This window comes from Cyprinus carpio, chromosome A13 (genome assembly GCF_018340385.1).
Source record: "Cyprinus carpio isolate SPL01 chromosome A13, ASM1834038v1, whole genome shotgun sequence".
Classification (NCBI taxonomy): Eukaryota; Metazoa; Chordata; class Actinopteri; order Cypriniformes; family Cyprinidae; genus Cyprinus; species Cyprinus carpio.
In genome coordinates this window covers 18,898,751-18,924,909 of record NC_056584.1, presented here as the reverse complement: position 1 = coordinate 18,924,909, position 26,159 = coordinate 18,898,751, and the positions used below count along the sequence as shown (strand labels likewise).

General features: G+C 36.6%; 2 protein-coding genes across 4 annotated transcripts; both read left to right on the top strand.

Annotated features, from left to right (window-relative positions):
• The first annotated feature begins 35 nt into the window (after window positions 1-35).
• On the top strand, window positions 36-14,463 carry LOC109100629 (RNA-binding protein 25-like). Of its 3 annotated transcripts, XM_042769190.1 has the most exons (18): window positions 36-393; window positions 578-689; window positions 782-831; window positions 1,174-1,347; window positions 1,800-1,857; window positions 2,242-2,402; window positions 4,846-5,034; window positions 5,367-5,450; window positions 8,965-9,182; window positions 9,844-9,955; window positions 10,269-10,358; window positions 10,876-10,949; window positions 11,180-11,330; window positions 11,398-11,773; window positions 12,515-12,822; window positions 12,965-13,063; window positions 13,147-13,194; window positions 13,735-14,463. In XM_042769190.1, the coding sequence occupies exons 2-18, from the start codon at window positions 596-598 to the stop codon at window positions 13,825-13,827; spliced, it is 2,379 nt and encodes a 792-aa protein (XP_042625124.1). In that variant the 5' UTR covers window positions 36-393; window positions 578-595; the 3' UTR covers window positions 13,828-14,463. The 3 variants fall into 3 exon arrangements, with proteins under 3 accessions (XP_042625124.1, XP_042625125.1, XP_042625126.1); XM_042769191.1 differs by lacking the exon at window positions 36-393 and having other exon boundaries at window positions 613-689; window positions 1,137-1,347; XM_042769192.1 differs by lacking the exons at window positions 36-393; window positions 578-689; window positions 782-831; window positions 1,174-1,347; window positions 1,800-1,857 and adding an exon at window positions 4,073-4,139 and having other exon boundaries at window positions 2,266-2,402.
• Window positions 14,464-15,288: 825 nt separating this feature from the next.
• On the top strand, window positions 15,289-17,787 carry LOC109100478 (potassium voltage-gated channel subfamily F member 1-like). Its single transcript, XM_019113911.2, has one exon. It carries the CDS (start codon window positions 16,136-16,138, stop codon window positions 17,588-17,590), a length of 1,455 nt encoding a protein of 484 aa, XP_018969456.2. The 5' UTR covers window positions 15,289-16,135; the 3' UTR covers window positions 17,591-17,787.
• Window positions 17,788-26,159: the final 8,372 nt, after the last annotated feature.

The window sequence follows — 26,159 nt, the reverse complement described above, 5'->3', positions numbered from 1 at the left end:
TGACTATGCTGTCAACGTGCTGCTTCAGCAGCGTTCTTGACATTATTTTAAACACGAACATTCACACTTACAACTTTGAGTCACCGACGAAGAGTAAATTCTCATTGAACACGAAAAAGCGTGAGAATTACAACTGTATACCTTCATCCACACTAGTTCACAATGCCCCGCCCGTCTGTAACAACAGCTTCGGGCGAAATTGCCATTCTTGTCGCTGACGATATTTTTGGGATTTTCTATGGATGCTATTTTATTATCAGAAGAGCGCATGGCCAAATCAAAAGAGAAACATTAATTATTTTACTGATCGTGAAGTTGTATATCCATTGCTGTTGCGGATAGGAGGAGTTGTTATTTTCAGCCACGTTGATACTAACATTACAACCGAATTGGGTGAGTCTTAATATACAGAGGAAAATATTTTATTTTCCAGCCGGCCTACTAGTTCAATTAGGGTATAAAGAAGTGTAGAGATGTTTTGTGGATGCAGTGGTTGTTGACTCGTATGATTCATACTATACCCTGAGTGAAATCACAGTTAAGGTGACTTTGGCCCTGATATGAATCTCTCTGACAGATCGGTGTATCAGCAGACATGTCTTTCCCTCCTCATCTGAACCAGATAGCCCAGTTACCTCCTGGCATATCCCCCTCACAGTTTGCTGGGTTTCCCACCACTGTTCCTACAGGTAACCTTACGTCATGAACATAAGAGATATGTATATTCATACATATTGACATTAGAAGTTTATAAACTTTATTTATATTTTTTTTTCTTCAGCAAGTCCGATAATCCCAGTCCCAGTGGGAATGATGCCTCCTTCTCCAGCGGTATGTCAAAAAACAGCTGAAACGTTTGTCTTGGTTTGTTTTGAAAATTAACACTGTTACCAGGCTGAGAAACATTTCTTAGAATATTTCCTAGAAAATCAGGTTTTACAGTGTGTCATATATATAATGTCTGTAGCTATATGCCACACACAGATCCTAGATGCAGAGGTTATTACATATCTTATGGTGCTTTACTCCTGATCATTTAAATAATAAGCATACATGCCTGTGTAGCACAAAGATGAAACATTTCAAATTCAGATGCATGGAACTGTCCGTCCGGTTGTTTATTATGCTCTGTGCAGTTTGTACTCTACAGTTTGTTCCTGAAATATGCTGCAGGTTTTGGTACAAACTGCAATGCCAGTAGTTCATAAGCTGTCTAAGGACTCCTTTGGCACCCGTAACAAGGACTCAGAGGAAGGTACAGGTAACAACACAGGTCCGACCACCACAGTGTTTGTGGGAAACATCTCAGAAAAGGCTTCTGACATGTTGGTGCGGCAGATGTTGGCGGTAAGTGTTGGGAATTTATTCAACAACTTTTGTCTGCACAGTATTATTAAATCTCTTAGACACGTCACCTTTATAGAATTAGTTCTCTCCCAAATTAAAATTCTGTCATCTTTTACTCACTCTTATGTCATAGAGCACATCAAAAATGGTAAACAGAAGTTCAGCCTTACTTGCTTGACACAGAACTAATTAGGTTTTTACAGATTGATGTGCTCTATGTATTTGCGCTGATCAAAAATATCCACATTTTTGTTACAAAGATTTATGAAAGTCATGTGAGTTTGGAACAACATGAGGGTTAATGATGGCAGAATTTAACTGTTCCTTTTAAGTTGATTAACGCAGCCGTTATTTGACCTGGTGTTTATGGGACTGTCTGTGTTATGTAGCATTTAGCTCATGGTATTTTCATAAACATCTTGTCACAACACACGTTTTCCTTTCTTCTGCAGAAATGTGGTTTAGTCCTCAGCTGGAAAAGAGTCCAGGGGGCTTCTGGAAAACTGCAAGGTATAAAATCAGACTGTAATAATCATCAGTGCCTAGTTTGTAAGTCTTTTGTAGTCCACCGTTTTTGTCAAAAATCTTATTAGTAAGTTCTAGCTATACTATTTACAGATAAAATACAGGCTTGATGTTTTCCTATTTAGTTTGGCTACTATAGGCCCAGCAGCTTAGATTTTTCTTAAGGATCTCTATCCAGGATTGTGATGGTATTGTAAACATGGGCTTTCTTAGACAAGTGTCCTCTGCTCGGTTTTCCTCTTTTAGAAAAGAACAAGCAGGAATATGTTCAAAAAGATCAGACTTTCAGCTTTTTAAATTTGTGTCATTTGTCCGCCCTGTGTGACCTAATGTTGTGAACTTGATGCATTTTAATGTGTGTGTGTGTAGCATTTGGTTTCTGTGAGTACAAAGAGCCAGAGTCCACTCTGAGAGCTCTCCGACTGCTTCATGAGCTACAAGTGGGTGATAAGAAGTTACTTGTGAAGGTGGACGCAAAGACCAAAGCTCAGCTGGATACCTGGAAGGCCAGTCAGAGGAGACGAAATGGGGTAAACAAAAAAAATTAATACTTTTATTCAGCAGGGACCACTGTAAAATCTAACAAATGTCCGGTGACTTCACTTAATGTACAACAATTGGTTAATTTTAATTATAAAAATCTAGTAATGTGTAATATTTGCGTACTATTCCTTTGTTACTCAGAAAAACCTAGGTAACATAAACTGATTGTTATGAGTACCAATTTCAAGCTCTTTTGTTGATTTTGATTGCTTCCATTGTCTTCATTTGCAAGTCGCTTTGGATAAAAGTGTCTGCTAAGTGACTAAATTTAAATGTAAGCTAGTTTTTAGTTCCCAGCATGCTTTGCATTTTGACTCCAGGAGTAAATTTTGAAATTAACTGTTATTTTATATATTTCTGCACAAGATTAATATAGGGGGAGATCTGTTAGTTTTTAATGTTCTGTTATGTCTGCATTTTTGGGGCGGTTACCATTGTGCTAAGGAGTAGAGCCTGTGTTTATTTCGAGGATGGCTCTGTAAACATTAAGACTATAGACTGCTTTATTTAAAAAGCATTACCTGCAGTTGTTGATGATGCAGTGATAGTCTCTCTGTTGGTTATGTTAGCACATACATGTGTGCTGTTGCTAACTGGACAGTTAAAGCACTTAATTTACTGAAGCGAACATACTTGGCCTTTTTAAGGCAATCGGTTTGCATGGTTTTAACAAATAAATTGGATTGCTTTTCAAGTACATACAACTGAGAAATTCCAAGTTGCAGTAAATGTTACATTAGTTAGCTCAACTTAAATAAATGAGTTATTTGGATACACACCTAGTATATTTAACTTAAAATTAATTTGTTGTTGAAACTATTTTTTTTTTTACTTAATTTTTTTAAGGCAATCAATTTGCATACTTTTTTTTAAGTAAGGGTAACTGATTAGATTTTACAATAACACATTAAATTAAAATGACGAGCATGATTGAGCGCCAAATCAACATATTAGAATGATGTCTGAAGAATCAGAATCAGAAAGCGCTTTATTGCCAAGTGTGTTTGCACACATAAGGAATACGTCTTGGTGTCAGGAGCTTCCAATGACTACAGACATAGTGCGGACATACAAATGATTTAAGGTAGTAAAATGAAATAACACACTAACAATAAAAAGAACAGACAAGAAATAAAAAATAACAATATGATAATATGGTAATAAAACCCAATAATCCTCTCAGCAGTCCTGACTGTCTGTTGTAGTCTCTTGATGTCTGATGTGGTAGCGTTTTTTTTTTTTTTTTTTTTTTTTTAAACAATAGAGTTGATGTGAATGTCAAGGGCATAGGTTTGATTTTGACATTGGTGGGGACATGTCAACACCCCCGCCCCACAAGCAAACATATTCATGATTCATTAAAAGAGTTTTTTTTAATTTTAGAACGTTGAATAATTACACAATTTTGATTAGCTAAACCAACAACATAAAAAGACAGTTTTCTACGGTATTTACTTTAACTTCTCAGGTAATATCAGTGGTATGACCTATTTCAAATGCAGCCGAAAATACAACAACAGTGGTAAGGCTATACATAGATAAATTTCTTTTATTAAAATTATTGCTAGGGACAATTTAGTAGGGGCTGGATATTGGTAGGGACATGTCCCTAGCGTCTCTACCTAATTCTACAACCTTGGTGAATGTCCCACTTCAGGTCCGATGAGATGGTGGTTCCCAGGAACCTGAATGACTCTACTGCAGCCACAGTGCTGTTCATGATGGTGAGTGGGGGGAGTGTTTGGGGGGGGGGGGGGGGGGGGGGGGGTTCCTCCTGAAATTCACAATCATCTCCTCTGTTTTGAGCATGTTAAGCTCAACCTCGCTTCTATATGCAGACTCGTCACTGTCCTGAATGAGGCAGATGACTCTATTCTCTTTATTGTTAGTGTTTTATATCATTTTATTACCTTAAATTATATTTATGTCCACACTATATCTGTAGCTTTGTTTTCTTGCAAGTTATTTGTACTTTGTCATATTCCTTGTGTGTGTGTAACACTTACACTTGGCAATAAAGCTCTTTCTTATTCTGATTCTGAAGGATCATGTGACACTAAAGGCTGAAGTGGTTACTGAAATCACAGGAATAAATGATATTTTAAAATATATTAAAACAGAAAACAGTTATATTCAATAAATTTGAATAATATTTCACCGTATTACTGTTTTCATTGTATTTTTGATTAAATGAAGCATTGGTGAGCATAAGATACTTTCAAACACAAAATTCTTACAGATTCCAAACTTTTGAACAGTAGTGTGCTCTACATTAATATTAATATCTTTCCTATAAATGCCCCTTACCTGGTTCATTGATTGAAAGAGCATGTTGGAGCACGTCAATCCCAGGTTTTCCCAAGAATGTCCGTGTTTAGAGGAGTTTATAAACTGATAATTGTCACATACAAATACATATCCCCTATACAGGCTCCTCAGACTGGAGAAGAGGCTAAAGATGAAGAGGAGGAAGAGGTTCTGGATGAGGAGACGAAGCGGCGTGATCAGATGGTGAAAAGTGCCATAGACAGTCTGATCCGGGAATACTCCAGCGAGCTCTCGGCCTCCTCACAGGATGCTGAAGCCCATCAGCGCAAGAAACGTAAAGAGAAGAAGGAGGTATTTTTACTTTCACCATGGTAACCATACTGACCTAGCATCCCTGTCATAATGGCTTAAATACTGCGACTTGTCATCATTTACTCACCCTCATGTTGTTCCAAACGTATATTACTTATATGCTTGCTTTAGCAAAATATATTATATGATATATATTATATGATGATTATATGACTTCAATAGACTTGTAATATGAACTGTTCCTTTCAGGATATATTTAGGAAGTTGTAGACCACTAATTCTAATTATTGCTCTTATTGGTCTTTTTTAAGACTGAATCTATCTGCTCACCTCACATAGTCTAATCAATTTTACTGTATTTTTTTCCCCAGGATGATATAAATGCCATGGAGCTGGAAGATGACAAGCGAGACCTGATTTCCAGAGAGATTAGCAAATTCAGAGACACACACAAGGTAACACACTACTTTATTCGATTTCTCTCTCTCCTTTTCTTAACCTAGTCTGTGGACTGAAGACGGCCACATCTAGAGTACTCTAAACCCACATTATTATGACTGAAACTACCCTTGATATACATTTTAAAAGCCACACAAATAAATCTGTAGGAATTTGATATATCCTGCCCATTTTAGACAGCTGCATGAGGCAATTTTTTAATCCAAGAAGCATCATTATTCACGTTTATTATAAATAATGCCTCTTTTGTTGTGTTTTTTTTTTCATCTAGCAGCATCTACGCAAAAGATGTAACAAAATAGATGCTTCGAAAATTGTCAGATTACAACTTTAGAAGTTGTTCTCTGAATGAATTATTATAGAAAAGAGATTTCAGAAGCATCTAAGATTGTTTCTGTGAGTGGCAACAATGGCAGCAGATGGGCAGGACCAGTTCAGGCTAGATTTACCACACAAAAAGTGCATGAACAAACTGTAAACCTCCCTCTAAAGCTAATCTGTTCATTAAACCCCACCATTATGGTAGAGGTCTTATGGTGACTAAAGCAAGATGAATCTCAGAGCTTTGGAAAAAGTTGCTGGAATAGAGGATGTAAGTATGAGCTTCCTTTTCAATTCTTCATATCTTGGGCGCCTCCCTCTGGAGGATGCACAAAGGCGCAACTGGCTCTGGGTCTCAGAAATGTGACACTGAGGATGCTGTAGTGATAAAAAGACCCGCTGAAATGGAGCACACTTTGATGTATTGACCTCAGGAGACAGACAAGCTAATCTTGAGTGCGTGCGTTCAGCGGAAACCATATTTTTGGAAGATGTTGTGTGGGCAGAGCTCAGTGAACCTTTGTGAGTCCTCTGTGTAAAAGTGTGGTTTTGGTGAGAAATGCAGTACTGAATAACCTCTGCAGTATTTTTCACTGCAGTCTGAGGGGGGCGCCCTTTCACAGCACGCTCAAAGCTGAAGATTCCTCAGGTAAGAAGTCCTATTTCTTTTATGTCCCATTCCCTCTTTCTCTCTCTTTCTATCTGTTGTTTTTGTTTTTTTCTTTCTGTTGTTACATTTGACACACTAATACATTACAACTGAATAGAATTTGCACTTATTCTTTGTATTTGAGACACTCATATTATGAGGAAATCAAATTTTCCCTGATCTGTTGAGATACAAGCTAATTGAATGATGGAAACAGACTGATTAAAAAGGTATCTAATCATTTAACAATGAAAAGCCAGATTATTGAGACTTATTGAAGTTAAAAACTATATTAAACCTCGCAGCAAACCCATAACTTAAAAGGACAGAAGTAAAAATACAGTAGTCAGTGCAAGGGTAGAATATAGGCATGGACAGACTATTTATATTTTTAAGTGGAAACAAAAATGATAAAATGTATTATATATGATTACACCATCCACCCCCCCACCAACCTTAAAATAAGAGATATAATAATAATAAAATAACTGCTACTGTCTCAACCAGTTGTCGTTGTTTATTGAGAGGTAAGTTCACCAAAACTTTGCATATTAAACGCTTGGCTCATTAAAATTCAGCGACAGGAAAGTCAGTCCCACACAATCCCACTTCTTTTGTGTGCATCATTTGGTTCTCCTCCTCATTTCTATTGGTTTCTTCTTGCATTTCCTCTCTTTTGTCAGCGTTCACCGTTCAGAGCAGGGAGTTGCTGTCCTCGTCTGTCATTCAGTAAAGCTGGCAGTATCTGTTTTATTGCCCATAGCTATTTGAAACTCTATAGCCTCTCTGTCTCTGGATGGTCAGCGTCTGTATTTATGTTTGTTTACATTTGTTGGGTGACTGAGGCCTGAGGGACAGCAGAAGACGACTCTTGGGTGAGATTCCACCTATCTGATTTCATTTATTTTGCCAAAGTGAATGTATTTGGATGATACAGTGTATTACAGATCTCTGCCAAACCGTTTTAACAATACATCAGTGATTAGAAATAATGAACTTCGCTTTAAATTCTGATGTTGAATTATGAGAGAAATGCACAGGGTTTGTTTGGAGTAAGGATGTACAAGGTCGATACTAACCTTGTAGTATCAGTCAATTTGGTACCCAAGGACTGTCTGAGTGACAGGTGCGTATTTCAGTGTCTGAACGGTCACGTCTTGGTCAAAATGGCTGTCTTGAAGAGGTATTCATGTAAAGGGTTAGTTTGTCGTTAAGAAATGGACAAGAAATATCTTTGTATTGTATAAATGCAGCCAAATAGATCTGTTGTTGTGCGTTATGTTATTAATATTAATTAAACACTGCTGTTAACTCCAATAATTAGGCTAAAAATGCTACTTTCCTTTGTTTTAGTTTTGCTAATATTAATATTTTGTGCTGTCTAAATATATGTGTGTATGTATGTTTATATAAATGTATGTATATACTTTCATGTACTTATACATGCATATACATTTATTATACAGATATGTATATTTGTATGTATACTACCTATCAAAAGTTTGGGGTCAGTAAGATTTGTTTTCTGTTTTTAAAAGCAAAGATGCATTAAACTGATCAAAAGTGATATTTAAGATATGTATAATTCTATTTCAAATAAATTCTGTTCTTTTGAACTTTCTGTTAATCAAAGAATTCTGAAAAAAAGTATCACTGTTTCCACAAAAAAAAAGCTGTTTTCAACATTGATACTAATAAGAAATGTTTCTTGTGCACCAGATCAGTGTGTTAGCAAATTTTCTGCAGGATCATGTGACACTGAAAACTGGAGTAATGATGCTGAAAATTAAGGTTTACCAAAAATAGATGTTAAATTATATCTCACATATGTTTTATAAACATGATTACTGTTTTTACTGTATTTTCGATCAAATAAATGTAGACTTAGATAATTTTTTTTTTTTAAATATGAACACAGTCTTACGAACACCATACTTTTGAACATTATGAATTTATAAAGAATATTAGTTTTTGCTGTTGCAATGATACTGATATTCCACTCATATTGTTACAGACTACAGATTATTATTATTATTTTTGTATCACAGCAACCCTGGTAGGGAGTATGGTTGAACTGACCCACCCTGCCTATTTATAAGGCCTAGGTCATTTCTGGCAGGGAAACCATCTCTGAACACAAAGACAAAAGACAGTTGTGTAATGTCTTCAAGTCACTCATATAGAAAGCATCTTTAGTGCAGTGTGTCCTCTTTATCTGCCATGAAAATTATTACTTGCTTTATTTTGAATATTTCAGGTGTTTTAAGTGGACTGTAATCATGTATATTTTTTTCATGGTTTTTCCAAAATCATGTGTAGAAGCATGAAACTTTATATGGGAGAGGAATACTGTGTGTGCATCTGTTTGAGTGTAAGTGTTAAAATCATGAGATTTTTTTTTTATCATACTCAGACACTGGCTTCATTATTTAAACCTCTTTCTGTTTCCAAGGAGATTCTGGAACTTTGCCCTTGTTCTATATGTGTGTTCTCACACTTACATGAACTAATATCTCTCTTACCCCACCGGAACCCTGCAGAAACTAGAGGAGGAGAAGGAGAAAGAACGGCAGCAGATTGAGAAAGAGAGGAGAGAAAGAGACAAAGAGAGAGAGCGAGAGAAAGAGCGACGTGATCGAGAGAGAGAGAAGGAGCGGGAGAGAGAGAGACAGAAGGAGAGAGAGCGAGACCGCGAACGTGAAAGAACGAAGGAGAAAGAGAGAAGTCGTGATCGCAGTAAAGACAGAAGCAGATCAAGGTGTGTATGACTACAGAATCTTTACAAACGTCTGTATTTTTTGCCTGACCAAAACCTTTGACCGAAATGTTGCATAATAAAAGTTGTGCAAACTGACAGTGTGCAAGATTTATTTTGAAATTATTTCCCATATTTCGTGTCACTTAAATCACATTACTTAATTAATTCCTAGTGAAATGTATAGGCTTTATCTTCTGGGAAAAAGCAAACAAATGAAAGTAACTTTATTTGTATGGCATCTTTCAAGTAGTATTTCCCAAAGTGTTTCATATTACAATGTACAGAACATGCCAAACAGTAGTTTGTTAAATAAATAAAAGAAATACAACAATTTTAAAAGTAACAAGTAACTAAATCCAAGAATGAAAAGAATGAATAAAACAAGAACACTGTCCATCATAAAACATTAATATAATGTATAAAAAGAGTATAAAATATAGAAAAAAGGCGGTTTCCTAAAGCTTATATTTGTAATATTTAATTTCATGAGGTTTAGACTCTAAAGTCGAATATATATGAACATTTCTAAAACCATCTAAAAGGTTCAGCTAGAATCTTAATCTCTATAGCCCTTGTAAGTGTTATTTATGTTCTGTAAGTAGTGTAATTGCTAGTTTCTAATGTTAATAAATGTTGTGTGGGGGCGCGTTTTGTTTTGAAGGGAGAAGAGTCGAGAAGAGAAGAAAAGAGAGCATGAGGAAGATGAGGAGGAGGCGTATGAACGACGGAAGCTGGAGAGGAAGCTACGTGAAAAGGAGGCAGCCTATCAGGAGGTTTGGAATCCAAAATTGACCGTTTTAGATGATTGTAATGGAACATCATGCTCTTTGCACATTAAGAATTTGATCTACTCTAAATGGTAGTGTTAAACTAGATTATGAGGTTTTTGGTTTTAAGTGCAGAAAGGCTGGTGAGAGAAATTCTGTGCCATTCCAGAGCACTGCTTCTGTCTCTGGAGCTCTGTAGTGTCCTGCTTCTGGATCATCTGCCCTTCTTTATTCTCAAATGCAGGACAAACAGAACTGTGCTTGAACACAATTACAGTTACTAAACACAGTAAGATACTGTGATGTATGTCTTTTTCAGCGCCTGAAGAACTGGGAGATCAGAGAGAGGAAAAAAACAAGGGATTACAGTAAAGAAACAGAGAGAGAAGAGGAAAGACACAGAGAGATGGTAAGAATAAGTGGATAAAAACTATTAGCTATCCGAGTGTATTTGTTCACAGGATGATATGGGTAAAACCTTATATTTTTTTTGTTTGTTTGTTTTTTGCTGAAATGGCTTAAAAATGGTTTTCGGACAAACCATTATTTCAAGCAATCATCCATTGTAGCCAAATAGATTTAATCCATTTAATGCAAGAAGTAATATATAAGGTTCAAAATGTCTTTACTGTCCATTTTAAACAAATTTAATGCATTCTCGCTGAGCAGAAATATTAATTTCTTTAAAAAAAAGTATTTCTGACGTCAAACTTTTAAATGGTAGTATACACATTTTTACTGAAAGATTTTTGCCATCTTTTTGTTTGATCTTTTTTATCATATTTTTGAGTCATAGCACAAGGCAGGAAATTAGTCTAATGACACACTCTGTAGGAAACTTAATGGCTACAAAATCATCAATATATGCCTTGGCCCTAATTAGTTCAAGAGAAAATTATGCAAATGAAACTTTTTTTTTTCTGCAGACTAAAGAAGCCAAACGCTTGAAAGAGTTCCTGGAGGATTATGATGATGACAGAGATGATCCCAAATACTACAGGTACAAACCCATAAAAATGATACAGATGCTTACAATGTCAAGGTAATTGAAGTACAGTAATGCAGTTTTTACTCTGCATCATTTCCACTTGAGCAGTTTTGTAAGATTATGAAGAAAGTCTCAAAATATTATTGAAATATTTTTATTTAACATTTTACAATAGGTGACAATAGTTGAAGTATTCTGTTCAAATGCATATCTCGCCCTTGCTCTCTTTTTGTCTCTCTCAGGGGCAGTGCATTGCAGAAGCGATTGAGAGACAGAGAAAAGGAGCTGGAATTAGATGAGAGGGACAGAAAAAGAGAGAAAGATGAGTTGGAGGAGATCAGACAGAGACTCCTAGCAGAAGGACACCCAGACCCTGATGCTGAACTTCAGAGGGTGCGTATGTGTGTGCGTTTTTATATCTGCATTCATCTGTGTCTGACTTTGTTTTTTTGCCTTAAAGATAGAGCAGGAGGCCGAGAAGCAGCGGCAGCCTCCTCTAAAGCAAGAGCAGAGTGAGGAGGTGCTGCACATCTCCTGTGAGGAGCATCAGAGAAAAGGAGGCGCGGAGCAGGAGGCATACTCCACAGACAATAACATTACAGACCGAGAGGAAGACGAAGAGGAGGAGGAGGATGACAGAGAAGTCAAGCCATGCTTGAAGCCCACACTCAGACCAGTTCCCACGGCGCCCTCTATTTCTTCAGCCAGTGGCAATGCCACACCCCTCACACCTGGCAGCGAATCACCACACGGCATCACGTCACTTGAGAACTCTTCACATGAGGCCCCACCTACAGAAGAGCTCAGGCCTAAAATAGGCCTTAGTCTCAAACTAGGTCTGTGTGTTACTAAAGCGATTTTTAGCTCTTTCTGTAAGCAACTGACAAAAGCATTGGAGCTGACATGCAACAAATTCATATTGTGTGAGACATTTCTTAAATAGGAATAGGAATATATTAATTACTTTATTATTATAATTGAGCTTGACCCCTAACCCTTGTTTTAAACGTCTAACCCTCTATAGTTGTTACTTCAGCCTGAAACACTGAACAACTTGATTCAGACTTTTTTTTTTAAGATAATTACATTTGACATCATCTTTTTATTTATGTATGTATATATGTATGTATCTATCTATTTTTATTTACACCACCGTTCAAAGGTTTGGCGTCTTTACGATTTTTTTTTTCAAAGGAATTAATAGAGCAAAGATGCATTATTGATCAAAACTGACAGTAAAAACATTTGTTACAAAAGGTTTCTATTTCAAATAAATGCTGTTCTTTTGAACTCTCTTTATCAAAAAATCCTGAAAGAAGCTATATCATTTTTAAAATAGAAAACAGATGAAATTGTGATAATATTTCACAATATTTCTGTTTTTTGATCAAATAAATACAGCCTTGGTGAGCATAGGAGAGTTCTTTAAAAAGCAAAACAAAATCAAAATATCTTACTGATTCCAAACTTTTGATTAGTAGTGTACATTGATGGGATATTCTGTATTCAGAATTTTTTTTTTAGAAAGTGTTTCTTCCCCTACATCAAATGACTTCAAACTGCTTTTTGTCTCTCAGGTGCTGCGGGCAGTCCTAAACTGCCCCAGGCAGGAAGACGAAAGGCTCTTGCTGCGGTGGACAGTGTCTTTAATAAGTTTGATGAGGAGGAGGCAGAGGAAGCACCAAAAAAGAGGAAGCTGGTTCCTCTCGATTACAGTGAGGATGAGAGGGGAGGCCTGAGCCTTGATGGAACAGAGGTCACAGGGTCACGGCCTGGTGTAAACACAGAAGAGAAACGAAAACATATCAAGAGTCTGATTGAGAAAATTCCCACAGTCAAACAAGAGCTGTTTAATTATCCACTGGACTGGAACATGGTGGACACAGTGAGAGAAAAGCTATTAGTGTGACTGCTTTAAATAGCTGTTTATTTGTATGTTGTGGCTTCTAATTGTTCAGCATAGATATTGAACAGTTTATGCAGATGCGTGTGCATGCAGTGTAATGATGACTCTTTTCCCAACACAGACATTGATGGACAGGAGGATCCGCCCCTGGATCAATAAGAAAATCATAGAATATATTGGAGAAGAGGAAGCCACACTAGTCGACTTTGTCTGTTCAAAGGTGTGTGCTTGTGTCTGTATCTTGGTGGGAATATTGTCTGTTTTCCTTTCTGTGTATTAATGTGTGTTTTGTCTTTGTTGCAGGTCATGGCTCACAGCACTCCAGAGGGAATTCTGGATGATGTTGCCATGGTAAATAACACATCTAAAATTGGTTTGTTATTTGCACTAATAAATATTATCTGGTTAATCTCACAAAACCTGTCATGTCTGTATCATGTTACATCCTTATATATAATATAATATAATATTTAGAATATAAGTAAAATTTTATATTTCTTTTCATGACATTTCATGACATTAAGCACATTTCTCATTACCACAATGCCAAAAAAAAGCATAGATTTTTTTTTAAAACTGTATAGCATTTACAATGATTAAAATAAAATAATTTATGTACTGTAGTAACATTTTATTATACACTGTCTGTATTTCCCTTAATTTGTGTTATTAATTGCAGTATGCAAGTACAATATCTAGATATAACCAGTACCGAAAATAACACAAAGTACATGTAGTTCATTAATGTTATTTTAACAATAAGTGCATTTTGTGATAACACTGTATCATATTTTTTTTCCTTTTAATTTTGGGATGAATTGTGACCTGGACAAGTTTCTGAGAGATTCACCAATTTACTGTGAGGATAATCAGCGGTGTTTTTTCTTACAGGTACTGGACGAGGAAGCAGAAGTGTTTATAGTGAAAATGTGGAGACTTCTGATCTACGAAACAGAGGCCAAGAAAATCGGCCTGGTGAAATAACATGAACTGAGAGGGATAGAAACAAGCAGGTGAGAGGATGAAGTGAAGCTGGCTTCGCTCTCCTGCTTTTAGAGCCTTTAAATTAAAGTATGGTGGATGAACACCACAGACTGATGCACTTCAACTCTTCCTATATACTCCAGAGGATTAACTGCACAGTTACTGGTGTGAATGAGTGTGTGTGTGTTTGTGTGTGTAATAGGCATGTGCCATTTGATCTGACTGCATTGCCAAAACCGTATAAAAGTCAAAAGCTTTTTTCATGCACAGATTAAATGGGGAGTCTAGTTTGACTGTTTTCCATTTGACTTAATTGTAGATTTTATTACATTCTTTTCAGTTTACAATTTTTAGCACAACCAATTTAAACTAGCTTACATTTTTTCCTTTTATTATTTGAGCCTCATTACAGGAAAGTATGATGATTTTTTATTGTGCTGTATTATTATACAGAAAAATTATGTTTGAATAAGGATTAAATATCTCACTGTAAACAAGCTGAATGAAGCCATACCTGTGGAGATATGGTGTTTTCTCCAGGTTTGTCATTGCACATACCAGCCCATCTCAAGGTTTGTTTCCATGGTGATTGATTTGACTTTGAAATATTAAAATGTCTGATTTTCTAAACTACAACCAGTACTGTTGCCACTTTCATCTTTTATTTTTATAGTTCTCAGATCTAAATAATTGCTGACCACAGAAGCCGTGGAAAACAAGTAGCATTATATAATATATTTTTGTGACTTGATGGTTAATGCTTAACAGATCAGTGCTTCGAATGTATTTATTATTATTTATAGGCAGACTGTGGTGCAATATTTCAAGGTCCAAGGTCCAATCATCTAAACAGGACTTTTTCCTCTAATTTTGCTCTCTGGACAAAGAATTTTTCCTATATATATATATATATATATATATAGGCCAGCAGAAACTGTACATTATCGTTTTCTTTTTTATCTTGCAGTTCCATTCATTGTTTTGTCAATCATTTTTTTTTTTTTTATATTTTTATTTTTGTTTTTTTTTTTTTAAACCGCAGCTATATAATAGAGTATTTAATAGCAGGTTCTCACTGTGACAAATAAAAATTCAGTGTGTCAGTATAAGTTTCGTAGGTGATGGTGGAAATGTTCAATTGTCATTCACTTGTTAAGAAGATCAAAACACACCTATGCTGTCTATGTTCTAATGAATTGAAGGGTGGGTTACTCGTGGGTGCCGGTGGTCGCCTCTCCCCGCCAAACTGAGAGCTGACGTTGAGTTACTAATGCTAATTTAGAAACGCTCTATTCAGTGTTTTTATTTAGCACATACGTTCTTCCTGTGATGTATGTATCAACGTGATGGAAATATCCAGTTTCTTGCCGTGGGCTGTGCAAGTAACTCCAGGTGAGTGATGTTAATTACGTTACTGATGTAATGAACTGTTTTAATGGGAGTTTTTAAAAAGTTGCTTGTGAAAAGTTGACTGTGAAAAGAGAAATGAGAAAAAGAGGGGGAAACGTATGTTTTTACCACAGTTGTCAAGCAGTAATCAAAAAAAGTTTGAGACAAGACTTATTTTGACTTATTTTCGCTGAACATACTGTAGCGAACAGAAGTCTCGCGAGCTTTTTGTTAAGAACAGCTGTAAAAAAAAAAAAAAAACGTGTTCTGTCATTGTTTATCAACATGGTCTATACTCTATTGTACCTTTGACGGCAAATTACAATTTGTGTTGTGCGAGAAAATCATCAAAACAGTATCAATAATAATATCAGAAGCCTTTGATTATATAAGTGACCCCGAAACAATATACTGTATATAAATAAAGTATTTTAAAAAGTCGACCCCACCCCCTATTTAAAATTCGCTCTCTTTTCATAAGTATTGATCTTTTGAAAGTTGGGCAAAAGAGTTATTAAAACACGTTGGAAATGGCAGGAAACACCAGACGAGATGTAGTTTAAAGGATGGGGGTTAAAAGAGAGAGAGGGAGAAAGAAAGAGAGAGGTGCACGGGGAGGAGGAGGGGGGAGACCTGTTACTGCTGTGCCAACTGTGCGCTTTCACTGCGCAAAAGCGCACAGAAATGTTATCTGCTCGAATCAAGATTTCATTCTCTTGATTATTTTTCTTATCAAAGCTTTTTTTCCCCCTCAAGACAAATGCATTAATATTACATTCAGCATGTATTTAGTATTTACGAAGTCAATCAGCATCCTCTTTTGACATAAGTGGATCCTGCCTCTCCAAGCGCCTTTTCTACAACTCACCGTTTCTAACATTTAACGCGATTTAAATGTTTTGAGACTAGGGCTGCGAGGATGTGGACGCTACCGAGGAAGCGGTTCGCGCACTGTAACAACGCATCGAGCGGCGATGAGAAAGAAATCGCCGTAAACATCGGCGGCGTGCGGCTGGTGCTGTGCGGGGACATTCTGAACCGCTATCCGGGCAGCAGGCTCGCCGAACTTGTGAACTGCTCAACTCGGAGTTTTGATGTAATTTCTTCGCTCTGTGATGATTACGACCCTGGAAAACGAGAATTCTACTTCGACAGAGATCCTGACTCGTTTAAATGCATCTTAGAAGTGTACTACTTTGGAGAGATCCATATGAAGCGCGGAATCTGCCCTATTTGTTTTATCAGAGAGATGGAGTTTTGGAAGATTGACTTGAGCTACTTGGACGAATGCTGCAAGAGTAACTTGACTGAGAAGGAGGAAGAGTTGGCAGAGATTGCAGACAAGGTAAAACTGATCCTGGATGATCTGGACTGTGACCCTAACGTGAGCCGCTCTGAAAGGTGGCAGAAGTTCCTCTGGAAGCTCATGGAGAAACCAGAGTCCTCGCTCCCTGCCCGCGTAATTGCCGTTGTGTCCTTTCTGTTCATACTAGTGTCATCTGTAGTGATGTGTCTCGGGACCATACCGGACCTCCAGGTGGAGGATTCCGAAGGGAACCGCGTTGAGCACCCGACCCTAGATGCTATCGAGACGGCGTGCATCGGCTGGTTCACGGTAGAGTACGTGCTGCGCCTCGCATCATCCCCAAACAAGGTGCGCTTCGCGCTGTCCTTCATGAACATGGTAGACTTCTTGGCCATCCTGCCGTTCTACGTGGTGCTGGTTCTCACGTACCTCGGCACGGCAATGATGGAGCTGGTTAACGTGCAGCAGGCGGTGCAGGCGCTCCGCATCATGCGCATTGCGCGGATCTTCAAGCTGGCGCGCCATTCTTCTGGCCTCCAGACGCTCACGTACGCGCTCAAACGGAGCTTCAAGGAGCTGGGGCTGCTCCTCATGTACATGGGAGTGGGCATCTTTGTGTTCTCAGCACTCGGGTACACCATGGAGCAGAGCCACCCGGAGACGCTGTTCAGAAGCATCCCGCAGTCCTTCTGGTGGGCCATCATCACCATGACCACCGTCGGCTATGGGGACATCTACCCAAAAACCACCCTTGGTCGGTGCAACGCGGCCATCAGCTTTCTGTGCGGGGTGATCGCTATAGCGTTGCCCATCCATCCCATCATCAACAATTTCGTCATCTATTACAACAAGCAGAAAGTGCTAGAAACCGCCGCCAAGCACGAGTTGGAACTCATGGAGCTGCGCGCGCTCGAACTCGCAGTGAAAAGCTCCTCGCGCAGGTGTGACGCGCCCGGGAACGCGTGGGAAGGTGGCATGCGCGCGTCGCGTAGCGATACACACATCCAGCTCCTTTCGCGAGCGCACAGAACTGAGAGGGAGCCCGTGAAGAAGAAAAGTCTGACTTAGGACAATAGTGAAAGAAACTCGAAAAACACTTTAAGTTTCACGAGAGCTTGTGTTATTATGGTCATTGTGCGCTATAAACTACTGAGCTCCAATGTGACCGTCAAACTGCTTATGGTGTTTTCACTGGACAGCAAAAATCCGTTGCTCTTCAAAAGTGTTATTTTGTCTTATTTAAATAAAGTGCATGTCAAACTTCACGCGTATGTGTTTTAGATGATTATGGCGCAACCAAAATATTTACGTCAACATCATCAGAATCATATATTTCACAAACACACATACAATAAGCTACAGGTGAGAAAACATTATCATACATGACTTCTATCTTCCTGAGGTGACCATGGACGTTGAGAGTGTAAAAATATGAAAGATTTACAGGACAAATTTGAGGTAAGAAAGTATCATTTTACATTTTTATTTGATTTTTTATTCATGTTAATTGATGGTAAATGATTAAATTGATATTGTGAATTGGTAGGTTGGCTACACAAGGAGGAGATTGTGATGAGGGGAGCATAAAAATTTATATAAGCAAAATGTATTAATTTACTTGTGTTACCACTTTTGCCTGGTGAGGTAGTATCATCACTCTTTGTATTTGACATTAATTATTAATTTATATTATATGTGTGTGTGCGTGTTTCTGAAATTCAGATTGTATTTGTTGCTAGGAAGCAACTGTCTGACAAATACCAACCGTCTGTCTATTTTTATAATGGTGCTTTTTTTTCCCCCATTCTCAAAATGAGAAGGACTTAGAAGCTGTAGACATGAGAGAGATATTCTCAAACAGTCTTTACTGGGAGGAAGGGTAACTCAGATGTAGGCTGAGCTACAGATGAGTTTTTTCTTTTAAGCACTTCATCCTCAAATGAAATAAGTCACACCTAACTTTCTTGTTCTCTCTATTCCCCTCTGTCTCCTAACCTCTTCACAGTGATTCAATTACATGTGGTCAGTAATAAATAAAGTTGTAAATGGGCTTACTTGCAGCACATTTGGAGGCACTTGGAATCACATATGACCACATTGCATTTTATAGTGTAAAATAACTGTATTTGTCCTTGCATTATAGTGTTGCTCACAACTGCTCTATTTGCTCAGGTTTGCTTAAAAGCACAGCGCTCCTGTGCAAGCAGTTAGCAAAACACATGTCTGAAAAGTGAGCTGAGATTCTGAAATGTTGCTTTTTCACCATTTTCTTTTACATCTTGAGTGTTTTACTCTTATTCTTATATTGCTGTTTCCTGATGTCCAATTCCTGACTCAACATTCCAGCACAGAGATAAAAACAAATGAGTCAGAGAATCCACCCAAACATGCCGGAATTCAGCGAAGAGCCACTGGAGGCTAAGAATAACACCCCCAGCATGGTGTGGGCTGGTGTCAGTCATGAGAACCGATACTAAGCATTTATGGAGGGAATGTGTGTCTGGTTGTTATAAAGAGAAGCATTTGAACATGTCTGCACGGCAGGGGGTTCTCACATACACCCTCGAAACGCTCAGACAAGATGCTTGCCCTGGCACCTCCAAGCGTGATGAGAGAGCTGACATGGTTTAGATTCACAGCGCATATAGCTGAAGTTTTGTGCATGTGAGTGCTTATTCCTTGCATGCACTGGACAAGTGAACATTCTTGTACTCTAATCCTTGCTGACATGAGAGCATTTACACACCGTCCTCATAGTGAGAGTGTTTGCATGCTTTATAGCTGAAGATTACTCTTTCCAGTCATGATTACAGCTGTTCCCTTTCTGGAATGTGTGCTTGCATGTTCACAGCTTAGTATATTGTAACAAAAAAAGTTTCTTCCTCGTGTCCGTTTACAGGTTAGAAACATGAAGTGTATTTGTGAGAGAGGCGGAAAAGTGAGCAGTTTGGGAGCACTTAGTAGTAGATTCACTCTACAGTTCGAGAGCATTTAAGATATTTTTTTTTAATTAATATTTTTATAATTTTTCACATCTTGTAACTTTTGCTCACATAATGTTACTATTGGTGCTTTTAATCATGCTAAATGAACTTCAGTTCAGTTGATACATTTTGTTCAACCACAGCATAGAATTAAAGTGTTTTTGACAGGCTGTAAGTGAATTCCCTTGCTGAAAGAATCTGAACCATTTCTCAGTCATTTATCTGTGCAGTTTTATTCATTCGGTCCATTCCGTTATCCTCCGGGTGCGTAATTGCCATTATGTGACTCAAGTGTTTGTTGACATTTAAAAATCCAATTCCGTGTGCTCTCAAACACTTAATGGCATTTAATGTTTTGCTAAAAATAAAATTGTTTTGGAATTATGCTGCATAAAGAAAAAAAAAAAACCTTCCAGTATAAATGATGATATCTAATAAGTAGGAACTGATTCTCGGAATTCAGTGATAATAATAAATCTGCTGTTTCTAAGAAAGATAAATGGGTCTTGGGTGAAATCATCCATTCATCCATACTTTATAAATTTTACTCAGTATCTTCGGTCTCAAATGAAAGAAAAATAAAAAACAAAAAACTCTTTTACCTCCATCTATAGACAGCAATCAAATGTGAAAGGTTTGTGTGACCAGACTTTAGTTCAGCCGCACTCAACTTGTTCTCACAGCAAAGGTGACATTAGGAGCACAGCTGGGTGTTTTGTGATTTAGCGCTTGGCTGAATCTGTGTTTTAGTGCAAAATTTAGGAGACTGTCTGATTGTTAGTAATCATTTGTAAGCACTGATCATGTTCTGACAGCAGCTGCCAAGCTCACGCCTACAGTTCTGCTGCTCGTTAGGGTTCTAACAGCAAAAATAATTAGTCCAACACTCTGGCAAATCCAGTCCGAGATAATTACTTAAACACGGCACAGTCCTTCACACAGACAGAACAACTTGACCTTTTACTTCAAAGAGCAAGAGAAAGAAACAAGTAATGATTGTCTTTTATGAGACAGAAAAAAAACTGCTTTTCCACATTGTGCTCCTGTACCTTACCCATTAAGGAGATGAATCGAGGGAAAGCTGGATGGATAATACCCTTTTTGAATGATTCCTGTTTCACCAAGGTTGAGTATATAGTATTTCTGCTGTGTTTCAGATCTGTTCCCTGGAGAGAGGGCAAAAGCTGTAATTACCTACATGGTTTGGGAACAGCTAATGGTCCCTATTAGCAAAAATGGCTTTAATAAAGCATGTTTAAAAATGCCTTAAAAGGACAGTTCTCCCAAAAAGGAAAATTGTGTCATCTACATCATTTACTCACCCTCATATATTTTAGAATAATTTTGCTTTTGTGTTATATGGAAGAATTCAACTATTAATTTGAACATTAATATAAATAGAAAATAATAATAATAATGATAATAATAAATATTGATAGGTTTAATATTAATAATAATCATTGTTTTTTTATTCAAATATTCTAAATTATTAATTGCAATAATTGTTAGAGTATTTACATTGTTAATAATAATTATTATTGTTATTATATTATAATTTTTTTGTTGTTGCTGTTATTTAAACTATTAATATTAAATATATTATTAAACTATTAAAATCATGAGAAATTATTAACTATCTATTTTCCAAATGCACATTATTGATCTTATAGTAAACAATTAAACCATGTATTTATGTCTTTTTTATTTAGACGTTGTAATTTTTAATTACATAGCTCCTTCAATATTAAAACTTTTATTTGAAAATATAAAATACAAAAATATTTTGGCATGGGTTAGGTTAAAGGTTAAGGGATAGAAAAAAAGCTCAGCTTAAAACAGTTGGAAGCCAAAGAAAAGTCCCCACTATGATAGAATTTGCATGTTTGTGTGTAGCAGAGAGAAATGAATTCATGCTAGATGGCAAGATAGATGTGAGTGTGTGTGGGCTGTGAGAGAAAAACAGTCAGGAGGTTCGACTCATGGATCTATTGACTGATTCCTGGACAGAAAGACAAAGAATAATTTTGGTGTTTGTTGACGCAGACTGGATAGCGAGCAACAGAAGACTGATGAGGAAAAACAGCAGTTCATTATTTATTTAAATGTAATCTGGTGTCTTTAGAAAAAGAAGCAGGAGAGAAAATGTTACACAGATGGACAGAACAATAAATAACTGATCATTTCAGTTAACCTGTTTAGTGGTTCAGGAAGTGAGACTGTTGGGTAAATGATGGGAAGTCACATTTATTGGTACACTGCTAGCATTTTGTCCTGACTCCGAATTCTTGAGCCATAAAGGACCAAAAAAAAAAAAAAAAGACAGAAGAGTCACATTGAAATCAATGATAACTTTTGAACAGCATGCAGATGTCTTATGAACTGCCTAGAATTGGCAGAGCATAAAATAGCAGTACAGCTTACAATATGAACACAGCCACAGGGATGCTGAGCTCTGCTGGTTTTGGAAAGGCAAACAGTTGGTGGGGTTTAGCAGGAGTGGGAAGGTGGATGGGACGTATCTGTCAATGATAATAACGTATTGTTGTCTTGTTTAAAATTGTTCGGGCCTGATTGACGCAGTGACATACTGTAAATAATCACACTTTATTCTTGCATGTGCCTGTCTCTTACAGCTTACACACTGGAAATCATGAATCCATGATGATCAATACAGTGTAACAGCAACACGCTCCTCATTTTATGCATGCACAAGCACATAATGCACATGCAGAATGTTTCTGCACTTGTAATCTGCCAGCAGGATTTTTAATTATTCTTAAGACTTCCAGAGGTTTTAGAGTGAGAAAATAATTCGATAAAATGAAGATTTGTTCAGGTCAGTTGTTGTCATTTTACTGTCTGGTAAAATGAGTGCTGAATTAATAACTTTTATTGGTTTTTGTACTTTTCAAGTATATGGTAGAGTCACCATTTATGTATTGAGTGGAATATAGATGGTGTAAAGCAATAATCATATCTATATCACAGCCAGTGTTATTTTAGACATACTATTTGTTAATATTTTTAATTATATTTATTTTTAAAGTTTATTTTAAAGTTTTAGAAATTTTGTTGTTTTGTAATTTTATGACTTTTTATTAATTTTATTCTGTTAATTTTATTAGTTATTATTAATTTGTATTTATTGGGTAGTAGTATATTCATAGTAGTTTATTTAGTTTTAGTTTTTTAGTACTTCAAGTTAAACTAAATGAAAATGACAAATAATATATATATTAAATATATATATATAGCAAAATAAATGTTTATATTTTATTCTTATTAATATATATTTTTTTAGATTTAGTTAGTATTACCAATAATAACCCTGATCACAGCAGATTCATCTGTAGTTGAACTGCAGGTTCAAATTGTCCAAAAACCAATTTTCAATGTGTCAGTGCCAGGCCCTGTTTAAATGTTAAAATGTTGGATGTTTTCTAAGCCTCTTCTCTACTCGTCTGTCCCTCAAGTCTGAGTGGTGTGGCATCCAATATTTTTTTTTTTCAGATAAGGAGGAGAGTGAGTGGGATGGTGGACAGGCTTGCTAAGTTAAAGGTCATTTCTGTTTGTTAAAAATGTACATTTTGAGTTTGATGTTATCCAGAGATGGACTGGGATTAAAAACTGTCTAGGACCTTTACCAGCCAAATAAAAACCATACTTGCTCTATTATTTAGTTCATTTACAGGTATATTGATTTTTGCAATGTTTTGACATGTCTGAAATAATATGTTAACACTACCCTAGAAAGTTTGGTAAGATTTTTGAAAGAAGTCTCTTATGCTCACCAAGCTCATAAAGTAATGTGATCATAACAGTTTGTTTTAAAATCCAACAGATGTGGCCATGGTGGTTTAAATGGACTGATGTGACAATGTTTCCCTTTGTGTGTGTGTGTGTGTGTGTGAGTGTGTGTGTGTGTGTGTGTGTATTTACCTTGTACCTAAATATAGTAATGACAGCGGCACTGGAAGTTGAGTAGCCCACTAGGAAAGTCTCGGGGGGTCCCATGGTTAGTCTTCGTCCACTGTACTGATTGATTGGAATTCCCTCTCCGTCTGACCTCTGTCCTTGAGGTCCTGCTGTAATTGAACACTATGGAGGGGAATTAATACTTCTTTTTTAAAAAAAAAATCTAATTAATACTTTTATTCTGCAAGGATGTAATAAATTGATCAAAACTGACAGTTTACAATGTTTCTAGATTTCTATTTTAAATAAAGACTGTTCTTTTGAACTTTCTTTTCATCAGAGAATCCTGTAAAAATTTTGTTGAACGTTTCTTGAGCATGTAATCAACATATTAAGATGATTTCTCAAAGATCATGTGACACTGAAGACTGGGCTGCTGAAAAATCAGCTTTGCCATTACAGGAATAAAAGCACAGTTTCTTTTTTCTTCTGTTCAAGTCATACATTTGTCATCCTTTTTTCCTTAAATCTTCCATTATTGTATAAATTCTAATCTGCTGTGTAGATCCGTTTCTGTCTGCTCACTGAATCATTTCCATTAGGGAGCAAAAATGCATCTGGAATTTGGTTACACTGATGTCTCCTCCTCAGAGTGTGATGGTTTTTTGTGTGCTGGAATGGACTGAGATGGATTTGCTTAATCACAAGCCTAGACAAGTCCTCTGAAGTGTTGACCTCATCCATCTCTCCATTCTGTCATTTATTGGTAGTGCTTCTCTTATGTGATTCACTTGTGTGATCCGTAAATGAGCTTAATGTAGGACAGCAGCCGTACATATGCGTTAATCAGAAAGCTATGTTGACAAAACACACAAGCATGAATGTGTGTGCATGTGTATAAGTCACTCATATATCACAGAGATTAATGCTGGCTAACAGAGCGAGAAATTCAACTAATCAGTCATATTGATTTACTGTTAATCTCTTTGACACACACAGAACCTCATGTGCTGTCCATTCTGTTGAAGCTGATGTTAGATTAAAAGCAGGAATTATCATAACCAGGCAGAGGTATAAGTGTGTGTGTGTGTGTACTGAGTAGTCAGTTTGCCATTTATCGTGTCTGTTTGAATGTGTTTGTGAGTGTGAGAATGTCTGTGTTTTCTATGTTGACTATAAATAGCTCAAGAAAATAAGATTGGTGGATTTTGCACTTATAGCCTTTCGTGGATTGTGGATTGTATAAAAATCTGTAGTTCAAGGAAGTATGGATTTAGGGTTAGGAAATTTATTTATTTATTTATTTATTTGTATTATTTTATTTTGTTTTACATGTTTTTCACAGTAGATGTGCACAGGTACCTCACTGTATATGTGTGTGTGTGTGTGTGTGTGTAGCTACTTCCAGGTAATATAATGAATAATATTAATAATACTACCGTTAAAATTTTGGTTTTCTTTTTTTTTGTTATATTTTTGAAACTAACTAATGCAAAATATACAGTAAAAACGAAATATTATTACAATTTAACACAACTGTTCTTTATTTTAATATATTTTAAAATGTAATTAATGCCTGTGATGGCAAAGTTGAATTTTCAGCAGCCATTCCACCAGTCTTCAGTGTAAAATGATCCTTCAGAAATCATAATATGCTGATTTGATGCTCAAGAAATATTTCTTGTTATTATCAATGTTGAAAACAGTTGTGCTGCTTAATGTTTTTGTGGAAGTTTAATAAAGTTTTTAGGGTTCTCAGATGAATATAAAGTTCAAAACAACAGCATTTATTAGGAATGGGATCAGGTCACAGCCCAGGTCAGATTGAGATCTGAATCCATGTTAGCCAAAAGCTTTTGTGTGTTTTGAGAACCCACAGTACCACAGGTCCAAAATGAAAAAGAAATTCTAAAAACAATGAATGAGATGGAGTGACTGAGTGAGTGAGTGAATGAATCAAGGTCAGAATTATTCTGTAGTCATTACAGTTAGCTTTATATTTAAATAATAAAAGCTATGTCCTAATTTAGGTAAATGTGTGTGTATGTGTGTGAGTTTTGGGGAGGCACAAGCCCTTATTGTCATGAGAGTAAAATGAAGGAGAAGAGTCTCATCTCATAGAAACAGGTGTGAAAATGACAGTGTGGGGGCGAAAGCACTCTCTCTCTTTCTCTCTCTCTCTCTCTCTTTTCAAATTTCAATTTTTTCAATTTAGGTGTGCTTTATTGGCATGACAAAAACTTTACATTTGTATTGCCAAAGCAGTTGCAGCTGGTCTGCTTACAAATAGTGCACATATGTATTAATAGTAAGAAAAAGAATAATAGTAATAATAAAAATATATAAAAAGTATTAAGCATGTAGTGCAAAATGAATTAATGTAAGTGTATAAGTTAGAAATAAAATAAAATAAGATAAAGTATTAGATTTACAGAGGCAAAATATACATTTTGCCTATGTAATTGTGTTATTTGGCATAACATAATCTACATGTGCTGGAAACATCAGATCAGGGCAGGTCGAGTGTTTTCTCTTATATCATGGCAGGCAGACACATATTGAGCAGCAAACAGCAGTCCTTGTGTTCTTCTAACAGATACGCCAGTTTCTCCTGGTTTGAAAGTGTTTTAAATGTCTGATGGATCTGCTGTATTTTATCATAGAACACTGTCTGTATGTCCGTGTATTTGTAGCATTCTGTTAGGAAGTGCAGTTCTGTTTCCATCTGATTCAGATCA

Bases quoted from the DNA above. Each gene is read 5' to 3' on its own strand.
- LOC109100629 (XM_042769190.1), top strand. From the start codon at position 596: ATGTCTTTCCCTCCTCATCTGAACCAGATAGCCCAGTTACCTCCTGGC. The intron at 1,348-1,799 runs GTAAGTGTTGGG...TTTCTTCTGCAG, and splicing joins TGGTGCGGCAGATGTTGGCG to AAATGTGGTTTAGTCCTCAG. The intron at 13,064-13,146 runs GTGTGTGCTTGT...TCTTTGTTGCAG, and splicing joins TCGACTTTGTCTGTTCAAAG to GTCATGGCTCACAGCACTCC.
- LOC109100478 (XM_019113911.2), top strand. From the start codon at position 16,136: ATGTGGACGCTACCGAGGAAGCGGTTCGCGCACTGTAACAACGCATCG.